At 41.7% G+C, this 26,963-nt stretch overlaps 1 protein-coding gene across 6 annotated transcripts in view; it reads left to right on the plus strand.

Moving 5' to 3' along the window:
* Positions 1-26,963, plus strand: part of SCN8A (sodium voltage-gated channel alpha subunit 8) — a 232,298-nt gene that overhangs the window by 175,467 nt on the left and 29,868 nt on the right. For 5 of the 6 annotated variants that reach the window (XM_049883169.1, XM_049883166.1, XM_049883170.1 and 2 more), the window contains exons 14-20: positions 341-579; positions 7,310-7,483; positions 9,469-9,825; positions 12,710-13,180; positions 13,745-13,862; positions 14,407-14,561; positions 17,505-17,678. In XM_049883169.1, coding sequence (XP_049739126.1) covers positions 341-579; positions 7,310-7,483; positions 9,469-9,825; positions 12,710-13,180; positions 13,745-13,862; positions 14,407-14,561; positions 17,505-17,678 — 1,688 coding nt within the window. Of the gene's footprint in view, positions 1-340; positions 580-7,309; positions 7,484-9,468; positions 9,826-12,709; positions 13,181-13,744; positions 13,863-14,406; positions 14,562-17,504; positions 17,679-23,347; positions 23,471-26,963 lie in introns of all 6 variants that reach the window. The other variant, XM_049883171.1, reaches the window with a different exon arrangement.

The raw sequence follows: 26,963 nt of genomic DNA on the forward strand, positions 1-26,963 counted from the left end.
AGGTACCTTGCTTGAGATCAATGTGTTAAAGCCAAGTGTTAAAGCCAGTTGGACCAGGGAATTAGACTGCAGAGCCCAAGCTGCTAACCATTATGCTGTACTCCCAAAACTGATGGATTGAGTTTTGTTGATCACTAGATCATTATTAACAGGGAAGAGACCTTGTACTAATTACACCTCTGCTCTGCCCTAAAGCGAAGGGAGGCACTCAGGAACGTTAGCACTGAAGCAATGTTTAGTCTCATATTAATAGCAGTGATAACAACCCAATTAAGGATTATTAGCATATCCCCTTTCTTTTCTCAGTGTGATTGAGGGACCATCTTTGTTCTTATTACAGAGCTGGAAGAGTCTCAGAGAAAGTGCCCGCCATGCTGGTATAAATTTGCTAACACTTTCCTCATCTGGGAGTGTCATCCCTACTGGATAAAACTGAAAGAGATTGTGAACTTGATAGTTATGGACCCTTTTGTGGATTTAGCAATCACCATCTGCATTGTCCTGAATACACTGTTTATGGCAATGGAGCACCATCCCATGACGCCAGAATTTGAGCATGTCTTGGCTGTTGGAAATCTGGTAAGATGGAGCACTGTCTCTTAATGTTATGATTTGGATATGCCTTGCCCTTAGGACATCTTTTTCTGGTACTGAAAGCTGGAATTTAGTTGAAAAGAAAGTACTAGTTCATTGGAAGACAAACACTCCCACATATGCCGCAGCACTGGCCACTTCTGCTCACATTGTGATCCCTTAGCTGTTTCCTCTTTCTGCAGAACTTTGAAGACGTAATTTAGGAGCTATTGGCAGAAAACCAACCATGGTGACAGAATGGGAGGCATGGTACTGTGGGTTGGTTTCAGCAACTTGAGCCAAGAACTTCTGGATTTTTTTTTTCTTTCTTTCTTATTCTGTTTCTCACACTGAACCCTGCATTGCTCCAGCAAATCACTTCCCCTTTCACCTTCAGTAACAACCGCCACAAAATAGGGGGGCTCTTCTAGTACACTAATGTCAGTATAAATTTGCCTGTACAGTCAGGTCATTATCCACATGGAGACTGTTTATGGGAAATTTTTAATTCTAGGCAGTTTCCCCTCCAGTCCAACTTCTGGGCTGTCATCCAGTTTCTGCCATCGGTTGATCTGTGCCAAATTTATTTTAATGTTAGTTTAAGTCATATATTTAATTTATTATGTTATTTAGAAGATAAGGATGCAGTTTTAAAAAAAACAGATTACATAGTGTATGCTGAAGTCAGATAGTTGTGATTTCAGGATTATCTGTTTTACTTCCTTAGTGCAGAAATCAAGAGTTGGTTGATCTTTGATAGATGGTAAATAATCAGTCAGAAGAACCCCTCTAGGTCATCTGGGCCTTATTATACCTTAGGAGTTATACACCGTAGTCATGTTTAACTCTAGCTTGTTACCATTTAATTTGAGCATGATCTTTGCCCAGTATTTTTCTCTTTCTGTGACACACACGCACATCACACGTCATTTTTAGTTCTGATTCTGAAAACACAATGGAAAAAGGATCCTTTATCTGTTTAGGGCTTGTCGCCTGTCGCCAAGAAGATTGCATGGTCTTTCCAGTCACCATGTCTGGGATTAGTGCTCCAGGCTCCTGCTGCATTGTAAATGCTGATGTAGCCAAATGCATACCTGCAGTCTTGAGACAGGACGCTCCCACAGGTGGCCCAGGGAATCTGCTCCCACACTGTGCCTGGGCTGACACAAGGGTGTGGCCTGTCAGATGGAATTTTGAGCCGATTAACAATATCATACAGATTTCAGCTTTATTAGCACAGGCTAAGTAATGAGAAATACCACTTGATGGTTTTTACTGATGTTGTTTTTGCTATTGTTGTTTTCCCTGTAGTGTTTTGTTTTTCTCAAAGTCTTTCTATTTCCTTGCTTTTCACAGAATTAGTCCTTGATTGCCAAGGGATTTTGAGAGGCCTTTTCACCTACACCAGCAAAACTGCCCTAAGACCAGGCCAGCAAATAGTGTTATTTTTCCCTTTCTTAAAAATCTGTAGAGATTTAGGGCCACACCAAAATTAGAATTGGGAGCATTCAGAAGACTTTGCAAGGAAAGAGAGAAGAGAAGGTAGGCAGCTAATACTGAGGGACTCCATAAGGCAAGTCAACCCAGAACCAAGTTCTAAAATGAAGCACTCTGGAGGCAATCATTTTCAAGGGGAAAGTACAATTAGTATTGAAGGTGGAGAGTAGTGAGCAGTTCAGGATACTTTGGACTGGCTAGTGGAGTTGAAGGAAAAGAAAGGAAGAATGGTGCCTAGGTCTGAGGATTTAGTAACTGAGGGGAAAATGGGGACAGCTGAGGAAGGAGCAGGTTTGGAGTTTAAATGCACGGGTTCTGTCTTGGACATATTAAGTGCGAGATATCTATTCACTTAGTGGAGATGCCCACTTAGGCAGTTGGATATGTGCTTGACTTCAGGGAAACTTACAACATGAGTATTTTCTGGACAATACCAGAAACTCAAAGATACACTTCGCTGCCAATCAACACAAGTGCTGAGTTTGGCAAAAACAACACAAGTCTAAAAGTCAGAAGATTTGGGTTATCGTTTCTATTAGATATAGCCTACCCTTAAATTGGAAACCCTGGTGGTGTGGTGGTTAAGTGCTATGGCTGCTAACCAAAAGGCCTGCAGTTTGAATCCACCAGGCGCTCCTTGGAAACTGTATGGGGCAGTTCTACTCTGTCCTATAAGGTCACTATTAGTAGGAATCGACTCAACGGGGTTTTTGTTTTGTTTTGTTTTGTTTGGAACCTTAAATAAGCCATTTGATTTATGTCCAGAAATGTTTTTCATCTATAAAATGAGGCTAATACCCGGTCATAGGCAGTTTGGAGGATAAAATGAGAACTTATACCGAAGTTATTTGGAGTAGTTAGAAGTACTTACAAAGCGTAGGCACTGTATGAGTATAATTCAGTAGGAGGATTTTCACAGGTTTGGAGATTTGTAGAGAGCCTTTGGCTGAACCTGAGAATAAGAGTATAGAAAAAAGTGAGATTGACTAGTTTGCAAAATATACAATACAACTTGTTTTACAGTTGGACTGGGAGGCTGTTTCTCAGCCAGGCTAGTGAATTAAATTTTGTTTGCAATCGACTGCTAGCCTGAAAGGTTGGCGGTTCAAGCCCACCCAGTGGCTCCCCGTAAGAAAGGCCTGTTTCTGTAGAGATTACAGCCAAGAAAACCCTGTGAAACAGTTCTACCCTGTAACACATGGGGTCGTCATGAGTCAACAAAACAAGTGATAAAAGAGTGGTAAGACTGCACCCTGCTGAACGTGGAAAATTTGCCAGACCTGGAAAAACAAGGTAGTCATGTCAGGTTCCGGCTCTCACAGGTTTCACTGTAATTCTATATTTAACTTTTTGCAGAACTGCCAAACTTTTTCCACAGTGGCTATACCATTTTACATTCCTACCAGCAATACACAAGGATTCTAATTTTTCCACATCCTCACCAACACTTGTTATTTTCTGTTTTTCTGATAATAGCCATTCTAATGGATGTGAGGTTATATCTCATTGTGGTTTTCATTTGCATTTTTCTAATGACTGATGACATTGAGTATGTTTGCATATGCTTTTTAGCCATTTATGTATGTTCTTTGGAGAAATGTCTATTCAAGACCTGTACCCATTTTTTAATTGGGTTGTGTTTTTTTGTTGTTGAGTTGTAGTTCTTACATACTCAGGATATTAAACCCCTATCAGATATACGGTTACCAAATATTTTCTCCCATTCTGTAGGTTTTTAAATTTTTGATCAAGTCCAATTTGTGTTTTTTCTTTTGTTGCTCGTGCTTTTGGTATCATACCTAAATCCATTGTCAAAAACAAGATCTTGAAACTTTATCCCTTTATTTTCTTCTGTGAGTTTAATGATTCCAGTTCTTATATATAGGTTGTTGATTCATTTTGAGTTAATTTGCATGTATAATATGAGATATGGGACCAGCTTCGTTCTTTTGCATGTGGAGATTCACTTGTCCCAGCACCGGTTGTTGAAGAGACTATTCTTTCTCCATTGAATGGACTTGGCACCCTTGTCAAAAATCAGTTGGCCATAGCTGTGTGGGTTTATTTCTGGACTCAGTTCTATTCCATTGGTCTATATGTCTATCCTTATAACACTGTTTCAATTACTGTAGCTTTATAGTATGGTTGGAAATCAGGAAGTGTGAGTTCTTTTTTTGCTCTTCTTTTTCAAGATTGTTTTGGGTATCCGGGGCCCCTTGCAGTTCCATGTAAATTTAAACATTGGCTTTTCCATTTCTGAAAAAAAGGCTGTTGGAATTTTGATAGGGATTGCATTGCTTTGGGTGGTATTGACATCTTAACAACATTACGTCTTCCAATCCATGAACACAGGATGTCTTTCCATTTATTTAGATCTTATAGAAAATAAATTCTTAGGTGAATATTTAATGGCATTCATGAGAGTGACACTTATGCACAATTGCTGATAACACTGCTTATAATTCTTTTTCTCCTCCTCAAAAAACATAATCAGAGTGATATCATTAGGATAACTTTAAATCTACTCTTCTCAATTCTTTATAAAGTAATTCCTTCACACAACTAATAGTTACAAATTTATTTTGACTTGCACCCCAGTGATGGTAGCACACCATGTGTTGAAACAACATGGTTGATGACCGCTCTCCTAGGCGATTCCTACCAGGCACCTGGCCACCATTTGTCCCAGTTGACAGGCATCACCACATAACTGTCACTGTTGATTTTCTTTTAGGAACCAGAGTCCCCACATTGTAAATGTTTCAGGCTTATTTATTTCAGCACTTCTGTGTGTTCACCAGGAACCAGTGGGATAACAATTCCAGTCTCTGCTGAATTAAGTAGGCTACCTTTCTGTGTAGAGTAATTTTTGATGGGTTTCCATTAAGGGTGAAGTGTATGTCAGAAATTGATTAGCTACCCATGCTTTCCCTAAGCTCGCTCACTCAGAGGGATGTTCCATCTGTAGGTACTTGGCTCACCCTATGAATCTGATTTTACTTAACTGGATCGCTTTAGGGAATTGTTTTTTTCCTTTTTTTTATATCTTCAGTTTAGAAAAATAAGAAACCACATGAAAGTATATGAACACCAAACACTTGTTGCCTACTATATCCATTTTGATGTATTCCCATCAAGTGATTCTATTTTGTTATTGCTATATTAATTTGGTATATTTTCATCCATAATCTATATTTTTTACTATTTTAATTCTGTCCTCAGACTGTTATTTCCAAAGTTTTCCTTAAATTCTTTTGTATGTAAGCTTGGTAACTAGTTGGTTACAAGTAATAACTTATTAAGACAGTTTTAAAGTCATTGCATATGAAGTCCTCTCCTATAAAAACATAACAATATTCAATAAGACTGTGAAGTTACATGGTTAGCCTAGGAAGAGGGTATTGGTTTGTTTGTTTTTATTGTACTTTAGATGAAGGTTTACAGAACAAACTAGTTTCTCATTAAACAGTTAGTACACATATTGTTTTAGGCCATTGGTTAACCACCCCCTGACATGTCAACACTCGCCCTTCTTGACCTTGGGTTCCCTATTACCAGCTTTCCTGTCCCCTCCTTCCTTCTAGTCCTTGCCCCAGGGCTGGTGTGCCCCTTTAGTCTCATTTTGTTTTATGGGCCTGTCCAGTCTTTGGCTAAGGGTGAATCTCAGAAGTGACTTCATTACTGAGCTACAAGAGTGTACAGGGGCCATACTCTCAGGGTTTCTCTAGTGTCTCTCAGGCCAGCAAGTCTGATCTTTTTGAGTTAGAATTTTGTTCTACATTTTTCTCCATCTCTGTCCAGGACCCTCTATTGTGATCCCTGTCAGAGCAGTTGGTGCTAGCCAGGCCCCATCTAGTTATACTAGACTCAGCCTGGTGCAGGCCATGGTAGATGTGGTCCATTAGTTCTTTGGATTAATCTTCCCTCGTATCTTTAGTTTTCTTCATTCTTCCTTGCTCCCGAAGGTGTGAGACCAGTGGAGTATCCTATATGGCCGCTCACGGGCTTTTAAGACCCCAGATGCTACTCAGCACAGTAAAATGTAGAACATTTTCTTTGTAAACTATGTTATGCCACTTGAGCTAGATGTTCCTTGAGACCATGGCCCCCACAGCCTTCAGCCTAGCAATTCAGTCCCTCAGGGAGTTTGGATGTATCTGTGGAGCTTCAATGACCTTGCCTTGTACAGGTTGTGCTGGCCTCCCCAGTATTGTATACTGTCTTAGGAAGAGGGTATTGGTTTTATTGTCAGCACTAGAATACACGGGTTTTACTTTCTTATGGCATATCGTTACCAAGTTCTACAGGATACAGAAGGCATTGGAAAACACAAGGGGCTTGGTCAGGCAGAAAAGTAGAAGACAGGTAACAGAGGGAAGATGTCATTCTTGCACTCAACAAGCTGCAAATCTAAACACATTTCTTATATCACTGATTACCATGTTGAAAAATCCAAAGGAATCACCAAAGTCTCCAACCATAGGAAAATTCTTCAAGGATATAGCCACCCAGTAGAATTTCATACAAGCATTAAAATTGGGAATTAGGAAGACTGTGTAACAATATGAATAAGTCATGATATTATGTACTCTGTGATTTTACAACTTTTCACAATACGTATGCATTTGGGAAAATGTAGAAAGGGAATTACATAGAAATTTTAGTTGTGTGCAAGGTAGTGAGATTGTGGATTTTTTTTCCTAGGTAGGGTATATTTCCTATATTATACTTTTGGCAATGTATTACTTTTATGATTTAAAAGAAGAAACCCTATAGCATACATCTAGGTTTGATAAGGCACACAATGTCAAATCAAGAATAATACTGTAATTTTTAGTATAATAATGAGTGAATTTCTTTTTTAAGCAAACATCTGAAACATACACATCTCAAAGCAGTCACTGACCCCCTTGAAAGGAGTCACCTTGGGTGGTATTGCCATTGCTTGGAACACCTTTTTAAGTGCACTCTTGAACAGTGTGAATTGAGTGGTTTTGGTAACAAACATTGGAGCTTAGAGCTTCATTCAAATGGAAAAGAAGATATTCCTTCATCATGTGGGATGGTTGTGGGACATCTGGATAGTGATGTCCTCAGATGAAGAATTAACCAAGGCTGTCTCTTGTCTTGTCTCTTGTCTTGTCTCTTGAGGTTTCTTGGACATGTGTATTTGAAGATAATAATAAAGGCCTTCTCTATCTATTATTTCTTTTTCTTACCCCCGCCTCCCCTTCTTTAGGTTTTCACTGGAATTTTCACAGCGGAAATGTTCTTGAAGCTCATAGCCATGGATCCCTACTATTATTTCCAAGAAGGTTGGAACATTTTTGACGGATTTATTGTCTCCCTCAGTTTAATGGAACTGGGTCTAGCAGACGTGGAGGGGCTTTCGGTGCTGCGATCTTTCCGATTGGTATTCCATATTTCTCCAATTTCTTTTTACATTTCCTATCTTACAGCTACTAGAAAGGGTTTTGCATAAATTAACTTGATGTAAAAAACAAAAAAATCCTTAGCTGTATTTTACTCCTAATTTCAGTTGACTTTTTGGCTTTGCCACTAAAATCTTGAAAACTTTCCTGCTATATACCTAGCCTAGATGTTAGTTTTTTTCTCTTTTTTTTAGAAGTTAGTTTTTAAAATCAGTCAACAAACAGAAATCAATTCTAGAAAGTTCCTTAGAAAATAATGGTTAATCTAAAAGATGGATGAAGAGGAAGGACTCCCGAGGTCTATTCTGAGGTCTAATTTGGGTTTGCTAGGTGAACCTAAATCTTTATCTGAACATCCTCCTGAAGTGACAAGAATTTCTCCTTGTTCAAAGGTGGCTTTTCTCACCTTCTTCATGGTGGGCCCTTCCAGAAAATGTGAATAAATAATGTTTTTAAAAATTATATTAAAATTAGTTGTTAAATATTGTATTTGTTTTCCATATCATTAGGTATAAAACTCCTAAAAAGAATTTTACTTATGTATTTAAAGATGTTTATGTTCAAATTATTAAAAATCACTCTCTGAAAGAATAGTTAATGATGTCTTGAATATAGCTGCCCGCAAACATAGGCCTAAGTGATGCCCTGATTAAGTCCCTTAAGAAGCTCAGTTACTTTGGGGGTATCCCACTAAGAAAAAGCTCATACTGCTTCCCTGGCATCTGAACTGGCTTAGGTTTTTCTGTCCCTTTTGGGAAAATACCCAAACACTTGCAACTGAAAGAATTTAAGGGAATTTTTTTTTAATTGGGATATTCAGCGGATCTAAGAAAGAAAATTCGAATAGAATTAAACTTTAAAACAGAGATCTCACTTAGTTCAAGCCCCAAATAACATCTGCTAAGCTTCTGGAACCTCTGTTTACTACTCTTTGGTCAGGATCCAACTCACACTGGACTTCTTGAGAGTATTTCTTATTATCTAGAAGACAAGAGGAAGGGTTTAGAGATAGAAACCCTAGCACCAATATTCTTAATAAATTAAAAGACAGAAAAGGATATGAGTGGCCCAGGTATACACATGGGGCCCCTGGTAAACCTTGAATTCTCAGATAAGACTCAAGTATTCAACAGGGAAAAAAAATTGTTTAAATCAGTGCTGTTGCCTTCTTCCAATGTTCCTACAGTATTATAGTAGGTGTTATTAGTTAGCTTATGACATCTGATGATGACCCCATTATTATTATCCATCAGTCCACTGGCCAAACTACACATTATAATTCGCAAGCTGTTAGCCAAGACCTTGTAATGATTCATTACAGAATATAGAAATTCCATGATTGACAGGTACCAAAATTCTCTCCTTTGAATTAATATCAGTATAGTCCCTTTCCATAAGATGTTTGATATATATATGCAACTGCCCCTATTTGAGACTTGTGCTTTTCCTCCAAATTCTTCCAGGTACATCACAAAGTTTCATATCAGCCATTATTCATTGGTAGGCAAAAAGAGACATTATTCAAAACTTTTAAATACTTGCTTTTGTAAGGAGACAAATTATTTTTTTCACTGCCCTTACCATACTGGTCTTTTAGTTTCCAACAAATACATTTTCCTTGATATGTCCCTTGAGAAGTCAAGGGACAATCAGTAGGAAAGAGATATGTGAGTGTATGGGTTTTTAAAAAGCAGATTGACTCAGAGACTAATACAGGGGACCAGGGCAGTATTCTTGGTCCTACTTCTCAGTTTTTCACATTCTGTGAAATTGATCAGTTTTTCTTTATCTGTGCCCGTTTCTCCCCCATTTAGTTGAAGATGCTATTAGAAAGTTCTGGGAATTTCCCAGGGGTGCTCAATAAATTTAAATTGATCTTATTAATTCTGTGTTTTTATTTTAGCCATTTGGTGAGAAAATGGATTGAGCGTCATTTGGTTTTTGTTTGGGTTCTTTTCTTCCTTAGCTCCGAGTCTTCAAACTGGCCAAATCCTGGCCCACCCTGAACATGCTGATCAAGATTATTGGAAATTCAGTGGGTGCTCTGGGCAACCTGACCCTGGTGTTGGCCATTATTGTCTTCATCTTTGCCGTGGTGGGGATGCAGCTATTTGGAAAGAACTACAAAGAGTGTGTCTGCAAGATCAACCAAGACTGTGCACTCCCTCGCTGGCACATGCATGACTTTTTTCATTCCTTCCTCATTGTCTTTCGAGTGTTGTGCGGGGAGTGGATCGAAACCATGTGGGACTGCATGGAGGTGGCGGGCCAGGCCATGTGCCTCATTGTCTTTATGATGGTCATGGTTATTGGCAACTTGGTGGTTAGTATTCATTTGTAGATCTTTTTGGGTTTTTTTGCCCTGAACATCCTACCCTTGGCCCAGAAGCCCAATCCACTCAGCCCTTCTACTACCTTAATGGCTGCATTGGTTTTTATTCTTTCTTGGCCCAGGAACCCTAAGGTACAAATGAAGAAGAAGAGAGTGATGTTTTATAAAGTGCCTACTGTGTCATAACCCCCAGAACTTGCCAACCCTTTTTCATAGTTAAGGAACTAAAACTCAGCAAAGTTAGCGACTTTCCAAAGGTCATGCATCTGGTAAATATCAGAGCTTGTATTAAATCTGCCTGACTCCAAAGCCTATGCTATTTCTACTATAAAAAGGTTGCTTCGTCTAAACCAGGATTTCTCAACCTTGCCCCTGTTGACATTTTGGGCCAGATAATTTTTTGTTGTAGGGGGGCTGTCCTGTGCCTTGTAGGATGTTTAGCAGCATCCCTTGCCTCTGCCTGATAGATGTCAGTAGCACCCACCCCAGTTGTGACAACAAAAATGTCTCCAGACGTTGCCAGATGTCCCCTGGGGGGTGAAATTGCCCCCCTCCCCTATCCAGTTGAGAATCACTGATATAAACCATCTTAGAGTATTATTTAGTTTGTATAAATGACAGATCACTTTCTTGCTTTACTTTGATCTGCCACTTGCTGTCTTCTGCCTCTGTATATAGAACAGTTACCAACAGAAATTTAACACCTTGTTTCTCAAAGTGTGATCTGAGGACCTGTAGCGATGAATCACCTAGGAGAGTGTTAGAAATGCAGACTATCAGGCCCCACCCCTGACCTGCTGAATCAGAACCTGGATTTGTAACAAAATCCCCAGGAGATTAATACGTACACTGAAGTATTAATACGTACACAGTGGGAAGCACTGATCTTACAGGTCAGACCTCCAAATCCTACTTACAGGTGTGGAGCAGGGAGGGCTGAAAGAAGGCAAACTCAGATGATTGCTTTCAAGCTGGTCCACATTAGTTCTCTTCCTTTTTCTACCATAGAGAAGCCAGCCAGTAGAGGGTTTCTACTCACCAGCCTCTGAACCAGCCATGGCCACCCTGTTCATTCATTTCACCTGTAATGTTTCCTTAATCCCTCCCCTTCTCCAGTCCCAGCCACCTTTCCCTCAATCCTAATCCCCCTAGTCCTTTCACTCCTTTAGTGACTGCAGCTATTGCATTTTGGTATACAGTGTGATGAGCCCTGACCTTGCCACCCTTTCTCCAGTCTGCTATTCTCAGTTGTCTCAAGGGCATCTTCCCATGACTGTCCATACATACCTGAAGTACATGACAAAAGTCAACTTTATAATTTCTGCACCCTGATGGCATTTTTCCAGTTTCACTTCTGCTTAGTCCCTCTGCTCATCTAGTCTCTAGGAACCTGTGACTTTGGAGTCTTTTTCATCTCCTTCTCTCCACTGGAAAATGCCTGATGTGTCTTAAATACGTCTTTTCATTTGTCTTTCTTCATAGTATTCATAAGACTTGCCCCTTCCTTTCCATTTCTGTAACACACCCAGTGTTTCTAGAAGTGTTGCCTGAAAACCACCTGCATCACAATCGCCTGAGTCTCACTCATTAAAAAAGGCCAAGTCCCAGGCTCTGTACCAGAGCTACTGAGTCAGAATCTCTTCAGGTGAGGCCAAGAAAATACGCATTTTTAACAAGCACTCCCACCGGGAGGTTCTTATGCATGCTGAAGTTTGAGATCACTGTAGCCTAATCCAGACCATTATCAACTCATGCATGTAACAGCCTCCTAATTTCTAGTCCCCGCTGCTAAATGTAGCTAGTAGTAATGACTTTCTCAGATCGCTGTCATCTCCTTTGCTCAGGAACCAGTCGTGCATCCAATTAAATAAAATTCAAATTCCTCAACCTAGCTTTCAAAACCTCTGCAACTCACCCCCATTTTACCAACCATGTTTCTTTTTACTTCTGCAAACGGCCCAGGTAATCCAAATGCATATATTTCATTTATTCTTTCCCTCCCTCCCACTCTGTACATATGAATACCTCCACCTAAGATGTGCGCCTTACTCTTCTTCAGAAATGTGACAAAGTAAGGGCCAAGTGTAAATCAAGAAGCGAGCACCTCTCCCACTTTTCAAAAGTAAGTCTTAATAAAAATTAATCTTAATGTCCAGTGTAGTAAAATAGGAAATTAAGACAAAATAAAAAATAAAGCTTGTATGTGATGACACTTGCCTATATAACAGAGCACGAAAGTCACCATCAGTGTCTTGCTAAAGCTATTTTGCTTTTATCAGTGTGTGGAACACAAAGAAAATGCATTCTTTTTTTATTGTTCTAAAAATATATATAACATTTGCCAATTCAAATGAAATTCATTCTTAAAACAAGATGATACAAAATACAAGTTTGTGTCACCTCCTTAACTTGTTGTATGACAGGTTGGCTCTCCAAGCCTGGTTTTTCCTAACATGGGCCTCTAAGACATCTCCTGCCCATGAATACATGACATCTGTGCACTCTTTGACCCTCCCCAACAATCTATATACACCTTTTTGTTTTTATTTTTGGAAAATTTTCTTCCAAAATGGATATAGCCTTTTCTTTTTCTGATTATAAAAGAAGTAAATATATTTGAGAATAGGTGAATGTATGTAAAACTATAAAAGACCCATGAAAAGAGGTGCTAAACTCCTTGCATTACAACTAAAGCAAACATAATGCCCACCTGACAACATGGGCATTTAAAACACTATGGAGACCAAAGAAAACACAACAGAAACTCAAATCAGTGTCATAAAGTCTGTGGCCTGCCAGTTTGCAACCCCTAATTTAGTAGCTAACTTTTTCCTAATACCATTTAATCTCCTTTTTCACAATTCCACTGGTATAGGTGCTGAACCTATTTCTGGCCTTGCTCCTGAGCTCCTTCAGTGCAGACAATCTGGCAGCCACGGACGATGATGGGGAAATGAACAACCTACAGATCTCGGTTATCCGGATCAAGAAGGGTGTGGCTTGGATCAAACTAAAAGTACGTGCCTTCATGCAGGCCCACTTCAAGCATCGCGAGGCTGATGAAGTGAAACCTCTGGATGAGCTATATGAAAAGAAGGCCAACTGCATCGCCAACCACACTGGTGCAGACATCCACCGGAATGGCGACTTCCAGAAGAATGGCAATGGCACAACTAGTGGCATTGGCAGCAGTGTGGAGAAGTACATCATTGACGAGGACCACATGTCCTTCATCAACAACCCCAACCTGACTGTGCGGGTACCCATTGCTGTTGGCGAGTCTGATTTTGAGAACCTCAACACAGAGGATGTTAGCAGCGAGTCGGATCCTGAAGGCAGCAAAGATGTAAGGTCCCAACCTAGAAATCAACCTTGATTATATGAGAGCAAGTGAGGCTCTATCAGCCCTAGGAGTTGTTTCAGCGGTGGGCTTGGTCAAGAAATTCTGGAATAGTCAGTTCACTTTGAGAACCTCCCTGCCCCACCACCACCCCAATATCATTCTAGGTGACCTTTCCTTGATGACCTTGAATTTTATTTAATTGGATCCACTCTCCATCTCTTTTTGGATCCTCTCGACGGCAGTGGGTCTTTTAAGTCAGGGCTGGAGTAAACCTTCAGGTACTTGCCTGCCATTGATCTATCTCAGCTATATCCCCGAGATCAACCTATAGCCACATTTAGTTTAAGGTGGGTCACTGTCATCTGTGAGTGGGTTTTAATGTTATACTCCCCTCCTGAGAGAAGTTTTGAAGGCCCTGTGGTAATTATTTGCCCACCATGAATCAGATGATGGTGAGTTATAAGAAGAATTATAACTGGCACATCATCCCTGTTAGAGGTACAGTTATCAGTTTGGAGTAGATATGCTACTGCGGGTACTTTCTGTCCCTTTTCCTTGTGTATCTAGAAACTGGATGATACCAGCTCGTCTGAGGGAAGCACCATCGATATCAAGCCAGAAGTAGAAGAGGTCCCCGTGGAACAGCCAGAGGAATACTTGGATCCAGACGCCTGCTTCACAGAAGGTGAAAGGGGGCAGGGAGAGGGGATGTGCTTGTGGCACTGGCACTGCTTGCAGACAGACTTCTGTCAGGGCTAATGGCTAGATGACAGGAAGAGGGGTTCAGTGGCCAGCTTCAAGAACTGTGTTCCCCACTCCACCATGCTGAGAGATGTTATTATTTCCCCTCTTTGATTCTGACCTGTGAGAAGTTTCTGTTCTCAAACTTGCCTTTGTCCATTTTCTCTTGGCATCAGCCCAAAGACTTCTGTTTTAAAAGGCCTAGTCTGTCATGGCTATGCCTGCTTCCTGACTCCCCCTTTCTCCCCGCTCTCACTGCTTCTTTGTAGGAGATCTTCCCAACTCCAGAGGGCCTTGCCCTGTTAGCCTTGCAGCCGAGCCTCAACCCTGCCACCCTCTCCATGTCTGAATCAGACATTCTGATTCAGCCACTGTACTCCTGGCTGTGTTGTGGGGCAGCACCTGGTGGGGCCTGGGAGATGGAGGAGAGGGCAGGTCTGGGTGGGGCACGCTTGCCACGGTCTGACCTCCTCTCCCGCTGGTGCCAGGTTGTGTCCAGCGATTCAAGTGCTGCCAGGTCAACATTGAGGAAGGGCTAGGCAAGTCGTGGTGGATCCTACGGAAAACCTGCTTCCTTATCGTGGAACACAATTGGTTTGAGACCTTCATCATCTTCATGATCCTGCTCAGCAGTGGCGCCCTGGTGAGGCCCAGGGGAGAATATGAAGAGGGATTGGCTGGGAAAGGGTTTATAGGAACTAGTAGGAAAAGACTGGATGGGGCCCAAGCCCAATTTCTCTGAAAACACAGATTGGCTCTGGCCCCGTGGATAATGGTCTATTAAAGAGCTTTGGGCTGGTGTTTCGAGTCTTTGGGACTGGAGTTCACACTTGTCCACATCCTGATCTTCTTTAGGCTCAGCATGATGCCTCTCAAGCCTAAGACCCCCTTCTCAACAGGATGAGCACACAGATTACCAAGTATCTTCACTCCCTGGTTTGCCCCATTCTAAGCAACTCCCTAAAATGATCTTCCTCTTCTCACTTACCACCCAAAAATCCCTTATTTACTTTTCAGTTTTACCAAGGTGAGGGGGAAGTAATGTTCCCCCACCTACTCTCCCTTCACACTTCGCTAGATTCCAAGAACCCATACGATTAGCAAATCTTTAGAGATTAGAAATGTCAGGCCTCTAGTACAAAGGGACTTATTTCACATTGTTGTAAGTGCCTCTCATTAGTCAGAGAGGCACACAGGGTACTGGATACATGGGCTCCTCCCCTGTCAAGGCTAATTATCTTGGCGTTTGCATTTGTTTTTTAGCTGGATTATAACCGAGGAGACCTGGACAGAGTCTGATATGAAGGAGCTGTTTGCTAGTTGAGTAGGTTTAAGGGCAACAGGGACTAGAGGCTCTATACATTTTCCTCTTTTAATTAAGCAACAGGTGAAGGATGCAGAATTCTGAAATGTCTTTAAAGAAGGATTCCACATTCAGATAGATGTGGAATCAAAGCTTAACCTAGAAGCAAAAAAAAATACCAAGGAAGAAAACCAAAATTCAGATCCCAACAACAGTGACTTGAGAGGTTTCACTGGCTTGTGAGGTGAAAGACTAGGAGAAGCTGAGAAAAGCAGTAATGTTTAGTAAAGGGGAGCCCAAGGACACAGGATGGTTTTCCTGAGAGGACTGTGGGAACTCAGGGAAAGGCTTATGCAGGAAGGTGTCAGGATTAAACAGGAGGCACAAGAGGTGGCACGGTAGCTATTGACCTGAGCAGAGGGGAGCCAGATTGTCCTGCCTGCCCCTGGGTCATTTGTTGCGTCAACAGGTATTCACTCAGCACTTCACTGAGGTGCTGTGGAGGCGCCCAAGGTGAAAGCATGGTTTCTGTTGTAGAGAAAAGGGAAGATCGGACTAAGGTGAGCGATTAAGGAAGGGTACTTTATTATTGGTGCCAAAATTATTCTTCACATCTAACAAACAAAACCCTAAAATAACAGAGAGCATGCCCATCCTTTGAGTCTGCTGTTTCCTATCTCTGCCAAGAAGAATAAAAGCAGCAGTGAAGCTAGAAGTTTTGAACTTTCTTTAATGTTCACCTTGGACAATTTTTACTTGTCATAATAAATAAACAGGACATACTTGGCTCAGTACATGAAGACCCTGTATAACAATAGGCATGAAATTTAAGAATAGCTGTGAAGACACAGTTAACATGTCCAAGGAAAGACTAGAATGTGGTTATGAGACTTAAGAGGAGGGGCATTAGAGCCCCCAGTGACATGAAGATCAGTCTTGGACATCTCACATATCTTGGGTTATAGACTGGATTTCCAAGAATGGAGTTAGGGGAAACCTGATGTGGAAGCTACTGCTTTTTTTACTGAGCAGAGGAGACATATTTGTCCCAAGACCCTGAGAAGAACTGTGGCACCTATGACCTCTGCGCCCCGCTGCCCAGTGATGAAACTGGTGCATCTGATGTTCATGTACCTCCATTTTGGAAGATGAGGCTGCCTGCAGCCAAGTGCTGTCCTTCCTTCCAGAACTGTCCAGAGAGGGTACCTCGCATTGCTTGACAGGGGACTTCCTTTCACCTCCACATTTTTAGTCTCAAGCCTTAGGAATTCCCCTCCTAAGCACCACACCTGTGCAGTCTATCACTCTGCAACTAGGAATGCCCATCCCTTCCTATCGGGAAATGTCCTCATTCAGGAATACCAGAGAAAGAAAGTAGTACTGAGAATTTCTGAGCATCCCCCACCCCTGTGACCCTCCACCCAGATCTGTGCTGTCACGGGCTTGAGAGGAGGGAAGGTTTTGTTACATGAAGAACATTTATAGTGTTGCTGAGGATGTGGAAAAAGCTAAACCTTTCTTCTTCTTGTGGGAATGGAAAATGATGCAGCCACCTTGGAAAACAATTTGGCTATTCCCCAAATGGTTAAACATAGTATTACCATATGACCCAGCAATTCTGCTCCTAGGTGTGGACTCAAGACAAATGAAAGCATAGATCCACAAACTTGTACACAAGTGTTCATAGCAACATTATTCACAAAACTAGGAACAACACAAATGTCCAGCAAGTGATGAAGGTTAAACAAATACGGGTACAGTACATCCGTACAATGGCTACTCAGCCATGAAAAATGAAGTACTGATTTATGCTACAATGTGGGTGAACTTTGAAAACATCATGTTGAGTGAGAGAAGGCAGTCACAAAGGACCACACACTGCATGATTCCATTTATATGAAATGTCCAAAACAAGCAGTTCTCTAGAGACAGAAAGTAAATTAGTACTTGCCTAAGGCTAGGGGAGGTGGGAGGACGGGAATGACAGCTGTTGCATTTTCAGGATAGTGTAAGTGTTCTAAAGTTGATTGTGGTGACGGATGCACTAAATATTTACTAAAATATCTGAATACACTAAAAACCACTGACTTTAACTGGGTGAATTATATATGAATCATATTGCAATAAAACTGTTAAAAAAAATGCAGCAGGAGGGTAAAGTGAAAGAGACAGGACGTTATGATAGGCCAGCCCCATGGAGGAGGGGCTGCCTGAGAATGGCAGTGCTCCCAGTATTGCTTGCTTGGTTTTAGGCACTATAGGCAGCTGCTGCTTCTCTTTCAGGCCTTTGAGGACATCTACATTGAGCAGAGAAAGACCATTCGTACCATCCTGGAATATGCTGACAAAGTCTTCACCTACATCTTCATCCTGGAAATGTTACTTAAGTGGACAGCCTATGGCTTCGTCAAGTTCTTCACCAATGCCTGGTGCTGGCTGGACTTCCTCATTGTGGCTGTACGTGTCCTGCTTTCTACTTCCCACCCCCTTTAGCATGAAAACAGAAACAGGGATATTTCTTCCTCTAACGGCTAGAATAGCCTGAGACCCAGGTTATAGGATAAGATGTATATGTAGGTTCCGGTTGGGTAAAGCTCCTTTCAGAGCACTCAGTTCTTAATTTGGGGAAGGGGAGCACTGAAGACCCTGCATTTGCTCTAGAGACTAAACAACCAACTCTACTCTGGTGGGTTTGGCTTAGAAGATTCAGAAATTAGGAATGGGAAGTGGAATCATTGGACATTAAAGCCCCTTGTTATAAGGCTGGAAGCAGGAAGGTTCTTGCCTAAAACCAGCTGGCAGCAGAAAGGGGAGTGAGAGAGTGCAGCAAGTGCTGCTGGGAGAGAGGTGGTGATGGGTCTGTGTGGACTCTTTTGCTGATCATACCCATGGATACTTCCACCTAACTCAGGTCCTGGTACCAGGCTCAGCTGAGCAAATCAATTAATCAGGGAAAGCGGGAGGGCTTTTCATACCAAAATAAAGTTTAAAAGACCTGACCTTTGTCACTTTAAGAAAGTAGTATTTTAAAAGTCTTCCTCTTCCCACATACTACAGTCTTCCACGGTGATGATCAAACTTGAGACAATCCTTTCTTCCAGGTTCCAAGACCATCTCTGAGACTTGGTGGCCGTTACCACTCATGTTATTTTTCAGGTTGAAAGCGGCATCATCTATAACTATTTCTCACCCACGAGCACTTGTTCCTTGTTGACTTTACTAACAGTGATGACTGGTCTCTTATTCTGTGTAATAACTATAGCTTTTTTCTTCCAGCCAAATCAGCATTTTAAAGAAAGGGTGTGTGGGAATTGCAGGACCAGGGCCTATGGAGAATTCCCTTCCTGCTGAGGGCTGAGAAGTGCCAAGGAAGTGAAGTGTTTGGAAGCTGGATTGGTACATTTGGAATATAAGTTTATTGACTGTATTGTGAACTAACTATAGAGTGCCTCTGGTATCTGGGTAGAGCAGAATGGAAATATCTCTTTTAGGTAACAAGAGCCCAGTGCTCTGCACAAGTAATGACTTCTGCTCTGTAAATGCGTTCCTTTCCCAATATAGGGTCTGCAGCTTCCATGGCTAATGACTCCTTCCAAGAGCTATCACTGCCCTCCTATTTGCATCCCCTATTTCAGAAAGCAGGTCTTTGGAAAATGTCTGAATGGGGTGGGGAGGCCCTTAATGTGAACTAAAGGTATGGCCCCAGAGGGTGCCCCCATGAGACCCTAGCAAGAGGTTTCAGTACTCCCATGAGCAACTGTTGATACCTTGATGGAAGGACCTCTACGTCCCACAGGTGAAAAGCTTGACCTCTAAAACATAAGGAATGGGCTTGGGATAAGGCCCAGAGAACTGAAGTGAGACTGGGCCAGCTCTCTTCCTAGAGAACAGGGGAAGTGCACAGTCTTCATTTCACTCTAACTCCTCAGGACCACTTAGAGTCACTTGGCACACCAGTGGGGTCCTAGAAGACACCCCCCAATCTTCTGCACCTTAAGAGAACTTAGACATCTCCACTACTCCATTCCCAAATGCCTAGCTAGAGAAACGGACTTGGAACAAATCCGCCCCACCGTGACCTTTTTCTCTGCCGTCTACCCTAACCTGAACCATTCTCTTCCTCTTCTCTCTAGGGTGAGCAGCCCAAGAATTCAAGGGTATTGACCAGATATCCCACATTCCTCCAGTACCCAAATATATGCTAAAAGCATTAAATTCCTACACATCACTATTTAGTAAACATTTTTTGTCACTTCTTACACTAGGTGGCAGGGCGATAAAAAGAAGCTTAATACAGGCATGTAGCCAACTGACAGTAATCCATAAATCCCTCCAGCCGTTGGGAGTCCCTGGATTATTACATTACCATGGGACCTAACAGTGGCACCTGAGAACGCCTCTGTCTTCTACCAGTATTTAGTAAACAGTATAAATTGAATGCCATTCTCTGTGTAGAATTGTCCCGGAAGCCATAGAGAGTTACAGAGGCATGGTCCTGGCCCCTGGGAAGCTTGCACTAGCTTGGAAGGCAACTCTGGCCTGATTCTAGGAGTGTGGTAATCTAGCATTCCGGGATTAATGAGCTCCCAGAAACCTCCCTTTATCGACTTCTTGTCTCAAACATTATAGCTCTTTTAACACTTACCAGATATTTACTGAGCACCCACAACACAGAAAGCCCCGTGCCAGGTGTTGCAGGAAATACAGAGAGTATAAGGCATCAGCATTTCTCTCTAAGGGCTTGAAAAGATGAAGCATATACACAGTTAGCCACAGCGTGAAAGCAGAGTGTGCTGTGTGGTGACAGCCCCAACTTCTGTGGTTGTCCATCACATTGGTTGCCACTTTTGATTTGTAGATGAAAACATGTCTTGGACTTTCACCTGAACAACTGTAACTATCAGTCTTTGCTGTCTGTTTGAGTAGAAGTTCCTTTGGTATTTTAGAACATCCAGCAGGTGTGAATGTTAGGTCCTAATTTAGCATGCTATCTCCCTAAGGTTCTCCCCCTCCCATTTCATCAGCTGGTGACTTAGTGTCTGAATCTGTTACTCATCACTATATTTGCTTCCCTAGTGGATTTTTATTCTTCCTTGTTGCCCCTTAATAGCTGCTGATGGTACTTCTTAGAATCATACGGATAATCCAGACAACTTCCAAGGTTAATTCTCTTTATAAGTCATATGAGTTCCTAACCAGGGGACACATTATGTTTTGCTTAGATCCTTGGCTGCACTGAAGATCTTGGCCTATAAAAGAACTTTGTCATCTTTTCCTCAAGGAAATTTACCCCATCATATCCTGGAGTAAGCCAACAAATCCAGTTTCTAGGGATGGGAACTTTCAGATACCACTCACCTCATCCTGAATTCAGACTAATGGAAATACACTCTGAAAATTTCCACATCATTTTGAAAAAGTCACCCCACGTCTTCCCCTTTTTTGCCATGCCTGCAGCAATAGAGTCCCTGAATTTTTACTTCTTTTTTGTTTTGTTTTAAAAAAAAAAAGTAAAAGTTTTGTTTTAGGTTTGATTATTTCCATAAAGTATGCTTTAAGCAGTATTCTGAGTATCCAGTGAGGGCATAACACGGAGACAGTATTACAAGAGAGCATAGCCCTGCTAATACGTAACCCAGATAGGATCCTTATGGGCTGTGCCTTGGGAGAGCTCAGCCAGATTGATCAGTTGACCGGCAGATTACCACTCAGCAACACTTAGAGCCAGCTGGCCCACAGCAACCTCTGAGTTGGCCTCGCATCTCCTCCACCGTTCTTCTCATCTTAGGCCTATTTGTTATCTGATGAACCACCCACCCTGAAGAGCTGGATCTCCTTGCCTTGTATGGCACCTGTAGCCACTTAAGCCCTATTAGGCTTAAGATTTTGCAGTCTTTACCTGGCATAGTTTGATAGGATGAAACTGACTCAGGGGTCTTTTGAATCCAGGTCCTTATTTGGGGTAGGATAGCTTAGAAGGTCTCACTAAGAATCTGGCAGTTTTAGAATATTTGAGGTTAAGAGCTGGCTGCATTTGGCAATACTGGGCAAGAGACACCTCCATATAGATCTTACTAATAATGATAGGTTGAGAGGAAAATGATTGGTTGATGCTAGCGTCATCTAGATGAGGTTTCTGAGGCCCTTGTTTCAGGCCAAGATTGAACTCCGGACTGTCGACTTTTTAAAGAGCACTGGTGCCCTAATAGGACAGAATCTAGTTCCACATTTGCTTTGGACACTGCCTAGGACTCCAGAGAAGATACTACTCTGATGAACTATGAGTATATGCATAGATGAGGGTTCACACCCCTTTTTAAAACTGAAAACTTTGAGCCTGCTCATCATCCCTGACCCTCTCCAGATCAGCACTCCTCCACTTCTGCCCCCCGACAGCCCTGCCACTTAATTATTAATGTCTTCATTAAAAAAAAAAAAAGTTCTATGCAGTTCAGAAATACAGAATTAAAGAACTAAAGCCCTCTGATAGAGATAAAAAGAGCAGCACATGAAACTGAGTTGTGGGTTGTTTCTTTCCCTCCCCGCCCAAATTTGCCTTAAAATATCAAGAGTTTAGGCTGAGCAGATCTGCAGCTACCACTTCCCAGTAGAAAAATTTAAGAACTGTTGATGGGAACTTCTTAACCTATCCCAGGATTTGTGATACAGCGTAAGAGAAAGAATGTTCTAAGAAACCCAGAGCCCAGACGGTCTAGGATTTTATCAGCTAAAGATATTTTCAGGTCTGGTACTCTCTGAAGAGCTTCGTATATCTCTCAGGTCAGGCCTAGGCAGCCCTAGGTGTTGTTAGCATCCAGTGTTAAGGGATCATTGTGGTAACCGCCCTGAGAGCTCTTGTAGAATGAGGTTAAGTGTGCCTCTGAAAGAGCAGGAAAGCGTTTGACTGTGAATCTAGGCCTGGAGACCGACCGACTTCACCCAGTGGCAATATATTCAACTCTTGATGGTTCAGACACTGATAATCCTATTGGGATATTACCATGTAACCTTCTGATTAGGGAGGTGACCTGCCCATGAAAGAGAGAGCACTGACTGGCCTGGGAGTCAGACAGTATGGGTCTTTAATCCTGACTCCAGACTGCCGAGGTGACACTTAACAGATTCTTGTGTATAGGTCTCAGTTTCCTCATCTACAAAATGAAAGAAAACAGTATTCTGAGATCCTTTCCAGCTGTTATTCTAATGATAAGAGTGATCACAGAAGAATGTCCTGGAAGTCATAGACCTGAGGCCCCACTCATTTGGGGCTGTTTTAGAGGGAAAGAATGGTAGTTAGAAGGAAAAGTATGGATTCACCTGTCCAGACCCACCCAAGTTTTCAAGTTCATGATGGGGTCATGGTTATAGTTAAAATATGCAAGGATTATTTTAGTTAAAAGCAAGAGATAGAAGAATTACCTAAGCAAGTTCTCATGGAGCCAAAATTCTGTCAAGGAGCTTCCTCATTTGGTTCTTCTTGGAAACTGCAAAGTCAGCTGTGGTACTTATCGAGTATGTTTTATTTGTTGATGTAGTAATTCATCAAATCCTCAAACAATTGCTTTCTTGTCAACCAGGAATAAGGGAGCTTGTCCCTGTTGGAAATCCAATGGTGAATGAGCTGAGGAGGGGGCAGCTTGTGTGGAGTGTGTGTATTTATCTGTATTCTTTTCCATAGGTACCATTAAGTTTGTCTGGCTTAATTTAATGGGAACTTCTGGGACCTGCAGACTGTAAAGGGCGAGGGTAAGGTTCTTGTCATCTGTTCAGGCTCCTCTCTTTCCAATGGAACTTCCTCACTTTCTCCCTCTCCCTTTAGCCTCTTCCCTTTTCCAACGTGTATGTATATGTTCTACTGCCTTTTCTCAATTTTCTCTTCCCTTTGTGTTTTTTCTTCTGCCTCTCAACCACCTTTCCTTCCAGGTCCTTTGAGTCAAGTTGAAGTAGGCAGCTGGTGTTACCCACTTCCTCTACCTGGGGGGGAGGGGCCCAATCTGTTTAATCAGTGCTAGGGGCTTTATTCTAACACTCTGGAACCTCTGTTTTTGTTTTTTTCTTTTTCCTTTTTTTATTTTTTTGTTTTGTTTTTATTTCCTTTTTTGTTTTTCTCTTCTGTTTCTGTGTAGGTCTCTTTAGTCAGCCTTATAGCTAATGCCCTGGGCTACTCGGAACTAGGTGCCATAAAGTCCCTTAGGACCCTAAGAGCTTTGAGACCCTTAAGAGCCTTGTCACGATTTGAAGGGATGAGGGTAAGATACTAAGAGCAGCTGATCCTTCTGCATGCCAGTGGAAACTGTTCAAGCATGCTAGAACTGATCACATGGTGGAAAGATCATTCAAACACCAACTCTGTGATGCAGCTGCTGATTGGATCCTCCACTCTTTCTCCCTCGCACTTGCGAAGGGGAGTTGCATTAAGCTGCCTCATCACATTAATATTGGCCCACTCCCAACAACATGCCATCGCAGAACATGTTAACATTGGCTATTCTCATTTGGCCTGGCTTACCTGTAGCACTTGGGGCAGCTTTCTGGGCTGTTGATATAATAGGGAGAATCACCAGGTGCAAAGAAGGGGAATTGTAACCCACAGACCCACTGAAAAGCATAGGCTGCAGGCAGAGGGAGAGAGTGCTGTGTAGGGGCATCAGCCAGGTGGGGACTGTGGCCTTGGAGTCACTGAGAAAGTGGCTGAGAAGGGGCATGAAGAAATGATGGCAGGCCTGGAATTGGGGATGGAGCAGAATTTGGCATGACCCTGGGAGAAGAAATGCTTTTCTTTCTATTCTGATTCCTCTTACTGCACCTTGTTGTTCTCAGCCCAGTCCCGTAAGGACTGGCAGCCTCTGTCTGATAGCAAAGCTTTTCTCCTCACCCCCAACCCCCCTGCCCATGCTATATGGTCCCCTATCCTACCACTGTCAGAAGACAACCAGGCACAGTGCTAGATGCATAAATATCAGCTAGTTCTCCTGAAATTTCTTGATACCTCCTATTCCTGCCTTGGTGATACTTCACCCAAATCCAAAAAATACAACTTGCTGTTACCCTTATAACTTAGAAATAAGGCTCCCTCTTTTGGTGCCTTTTTTCTGTCTCTTGGTTTAAATAAGTGTGTATGTGAATGTGTGTGTGCACACACATTCACATACACAAATCAGTTTCCTAAAATCAAGTGGATAACTGGCTTTTGTTTGTAATAGTTGTCCTCTGGTAGTCAGAGAGGTCTGTTACACTTAACGAGACCAAGAAAACTCATTTTAATTCACATGCTGAAAACATGCAGGAGAACAAACCAGAGGATATGTTTTTAAACGTGCAAATACTAGAGTGTAGGAATAAAAATTAAACTGTTGCAATAGTGCACATGAAGCAAGACTAATTGGAGAAACTAGATACCGGGACATTGCTGCTCCCTTCATTCCTGATCTGTGATCCCTGGCCACTATTCCATGAAGCCACCCACAGTTATACAGAAAAATGAAAGTTTCATTGGGACTTGGGGGTTTTATTTTATTATTTTAGTCTATTTGGACAAATATTTTTTTGCAACAAACTCACGTTTCTTCTGTAGCACAGTCACAGTTTGGTTTACAAATGTAAGCTTTATGCAGCCCACCCGAAGCCACCTGCAGGGCAGTCACTTCCACAGCAGTGTAATTTTATTTTAATAATAAAACAACAACTTTGGATTCTAAGTCTTTCTCCCATGGATGAGAGAGATTTCAAAATGTGTGCAATAAGGCCATTATTAAGCTCAGGCTAAATTTAGGGAGAGAGGGACTCTATTGCAGAGTCTATGGCAATAAAAAAAGACTGGTGTAATTGCGAATAGAATTAAAATGCTTTTCCCTATTCCACCCACCTTCCCACATTTTTCAAAAGAGGTTGGTTAAATTTTTAAATAGATGATACTAATTTTGTGATAGACTTGATAACCCATTTTAGTGACTGAAAAACTAAGGAGAAGATTCCATTACAAGAAATCCATCGAAGACAATATTTGCAACATTGTGGCTGAGCTTAGTAGACTTTGATCTTCCACCATCCCGTGACAGTGATCCTAGATCTCCTGAAATGCGGTTGGTACTGCCTGAAAAAAGCCCAAGAAAAAACACCCAGCAGACACTTGTTATTGACATCCTCCATGTAGTTGCTCATTAATGTCAGCTCTGTCCCTGTGACCAGCTGATGCCAATATGCTCATGAGGAAATTACTTGAATAATGTAGATACGGAAGCCCTTTTGGTGGCCATACCTCTTCCCTTTAGCTTCTCCTCCTTTCCTCACCTTCCCTGAACTCTCTTTTGCTTGTCAGCTTTCAAGTAGTTTAAGAGTCCCAAGGTCTAGAATAGAGAAATGAAGCAGTGGAAAGTTTTATTTGGAAAGCACTAGAAAGTGAAACATTTACATCAACATATTTTCTAATAAGATAATAGAGACTAGAACAAGTTTGACCCCAAAGCTGGACTTTAGAACAATAAATGTTCAGTGAGAGTAGCTTTGGTATAAACGTGAGACCTCTTCAGCTGACTCCAGTCAGCCAGCAGTACTGATCGTAACTGGTTGAGCGAGTAGAGAGGATTCAGGGATTCATTCCTATCCTGTAGTTTCCCAGCCCTTCTGTAGAAGAATAACTGCAGGAAGAAAATATGGAATTTTGCCAAGTTTATAATACACTCCCCAGTAGTAAACAGAATGAGGTGCATACATTGTATTTAAACGTTATTTTTCTTGAAGGGAAAGGTGTATGTTTTTCATTCTTCAGTTTGGGTTCTTCTGTATGCTAACACTTGAGAGAAATCTTAAAATAAGAAATCTTCATAAACCAAATATGATCAGTGCAGATGGGCTCAACTGTTACTGTGCTGCTCCAGTATAGGCTCAGGCCTTCACTTGAGAAGGAACACATGACCTTAGCCTGTCCTGGGACACTGACTCCAGTCTCCCTCTCTCCTTCCTCAAACCAAAGACCAGAACATTGAAATATTCATGCTGTTGGCAAAGGAATACTTACTGTAGTTCTTTGCTTTTCTCTCCTCCATAGTAATCATTTGAAAGTTTGCTGTGCTATTAAATTTTTTGAGGATCTATCATAGTAATGCTGTGAAACATGCATGCATTTTTGTTGATTGTCAGTACACAGTGTCCATTAAAGCCATGTTCCCTCTGCCAGATATTAAAATTGACAGATTTTATAGTATTTAATAAGCAGCAGCAATATACTAGGCATAATAGAGAAGACCAAAATGGTATAAGGATTACTATCCATTGGAACTTTCTCATCAGTTACATTTGTATCCATGGCTAAGTAAAAACTTCCACTGAAAAATGTAACTGTGCAAATTGAAAGAACCTAGCTTTGAGTAGTGTTACCAGTATCTAGTTTGTAACAGTAATGAGTTTCACAGTAATTAAAGTCAGTGTGGAATAACTAGAGAGTTATTAAGGAACAGAAGAGGAGATCCAATTTATTAAGTAGCTATCTAGGGAAACTTGAATCATCATTTATTATATCTCTGTAGTATGAGAGTTCAAAATAAGAAGGCATGGTTTCTTGCCCTTTGGTTGCAGAGAATAGTAGCACAAAACCCACAGCTGTCGAGTCGATTCCGACTCATAGTGACCCTATAGGGCAGAGTAGAATTGCCCCACAGAGCTTTCAAGGAGCACCTGGTGGATTCGAACTGCCGATCTTTTGGTTAGCAGTCGTAGCATTTGAACACTATATAGAGAGTTCAG

Source organism: Elephas maximus, chromosome 4 (assembly GCF_024166365.1).
Source record: "Elephas maximus indicus isolate mEleMax1 chromosome 4, mEleMax1 primary haplotype, whole genome shotgun sequence".
Lineage (NCBI taxonomy): Eukaryota > Metazoa > Chordata > Mammalia > Proboscidea > Elephantidae > Elephas > Elephas maximus.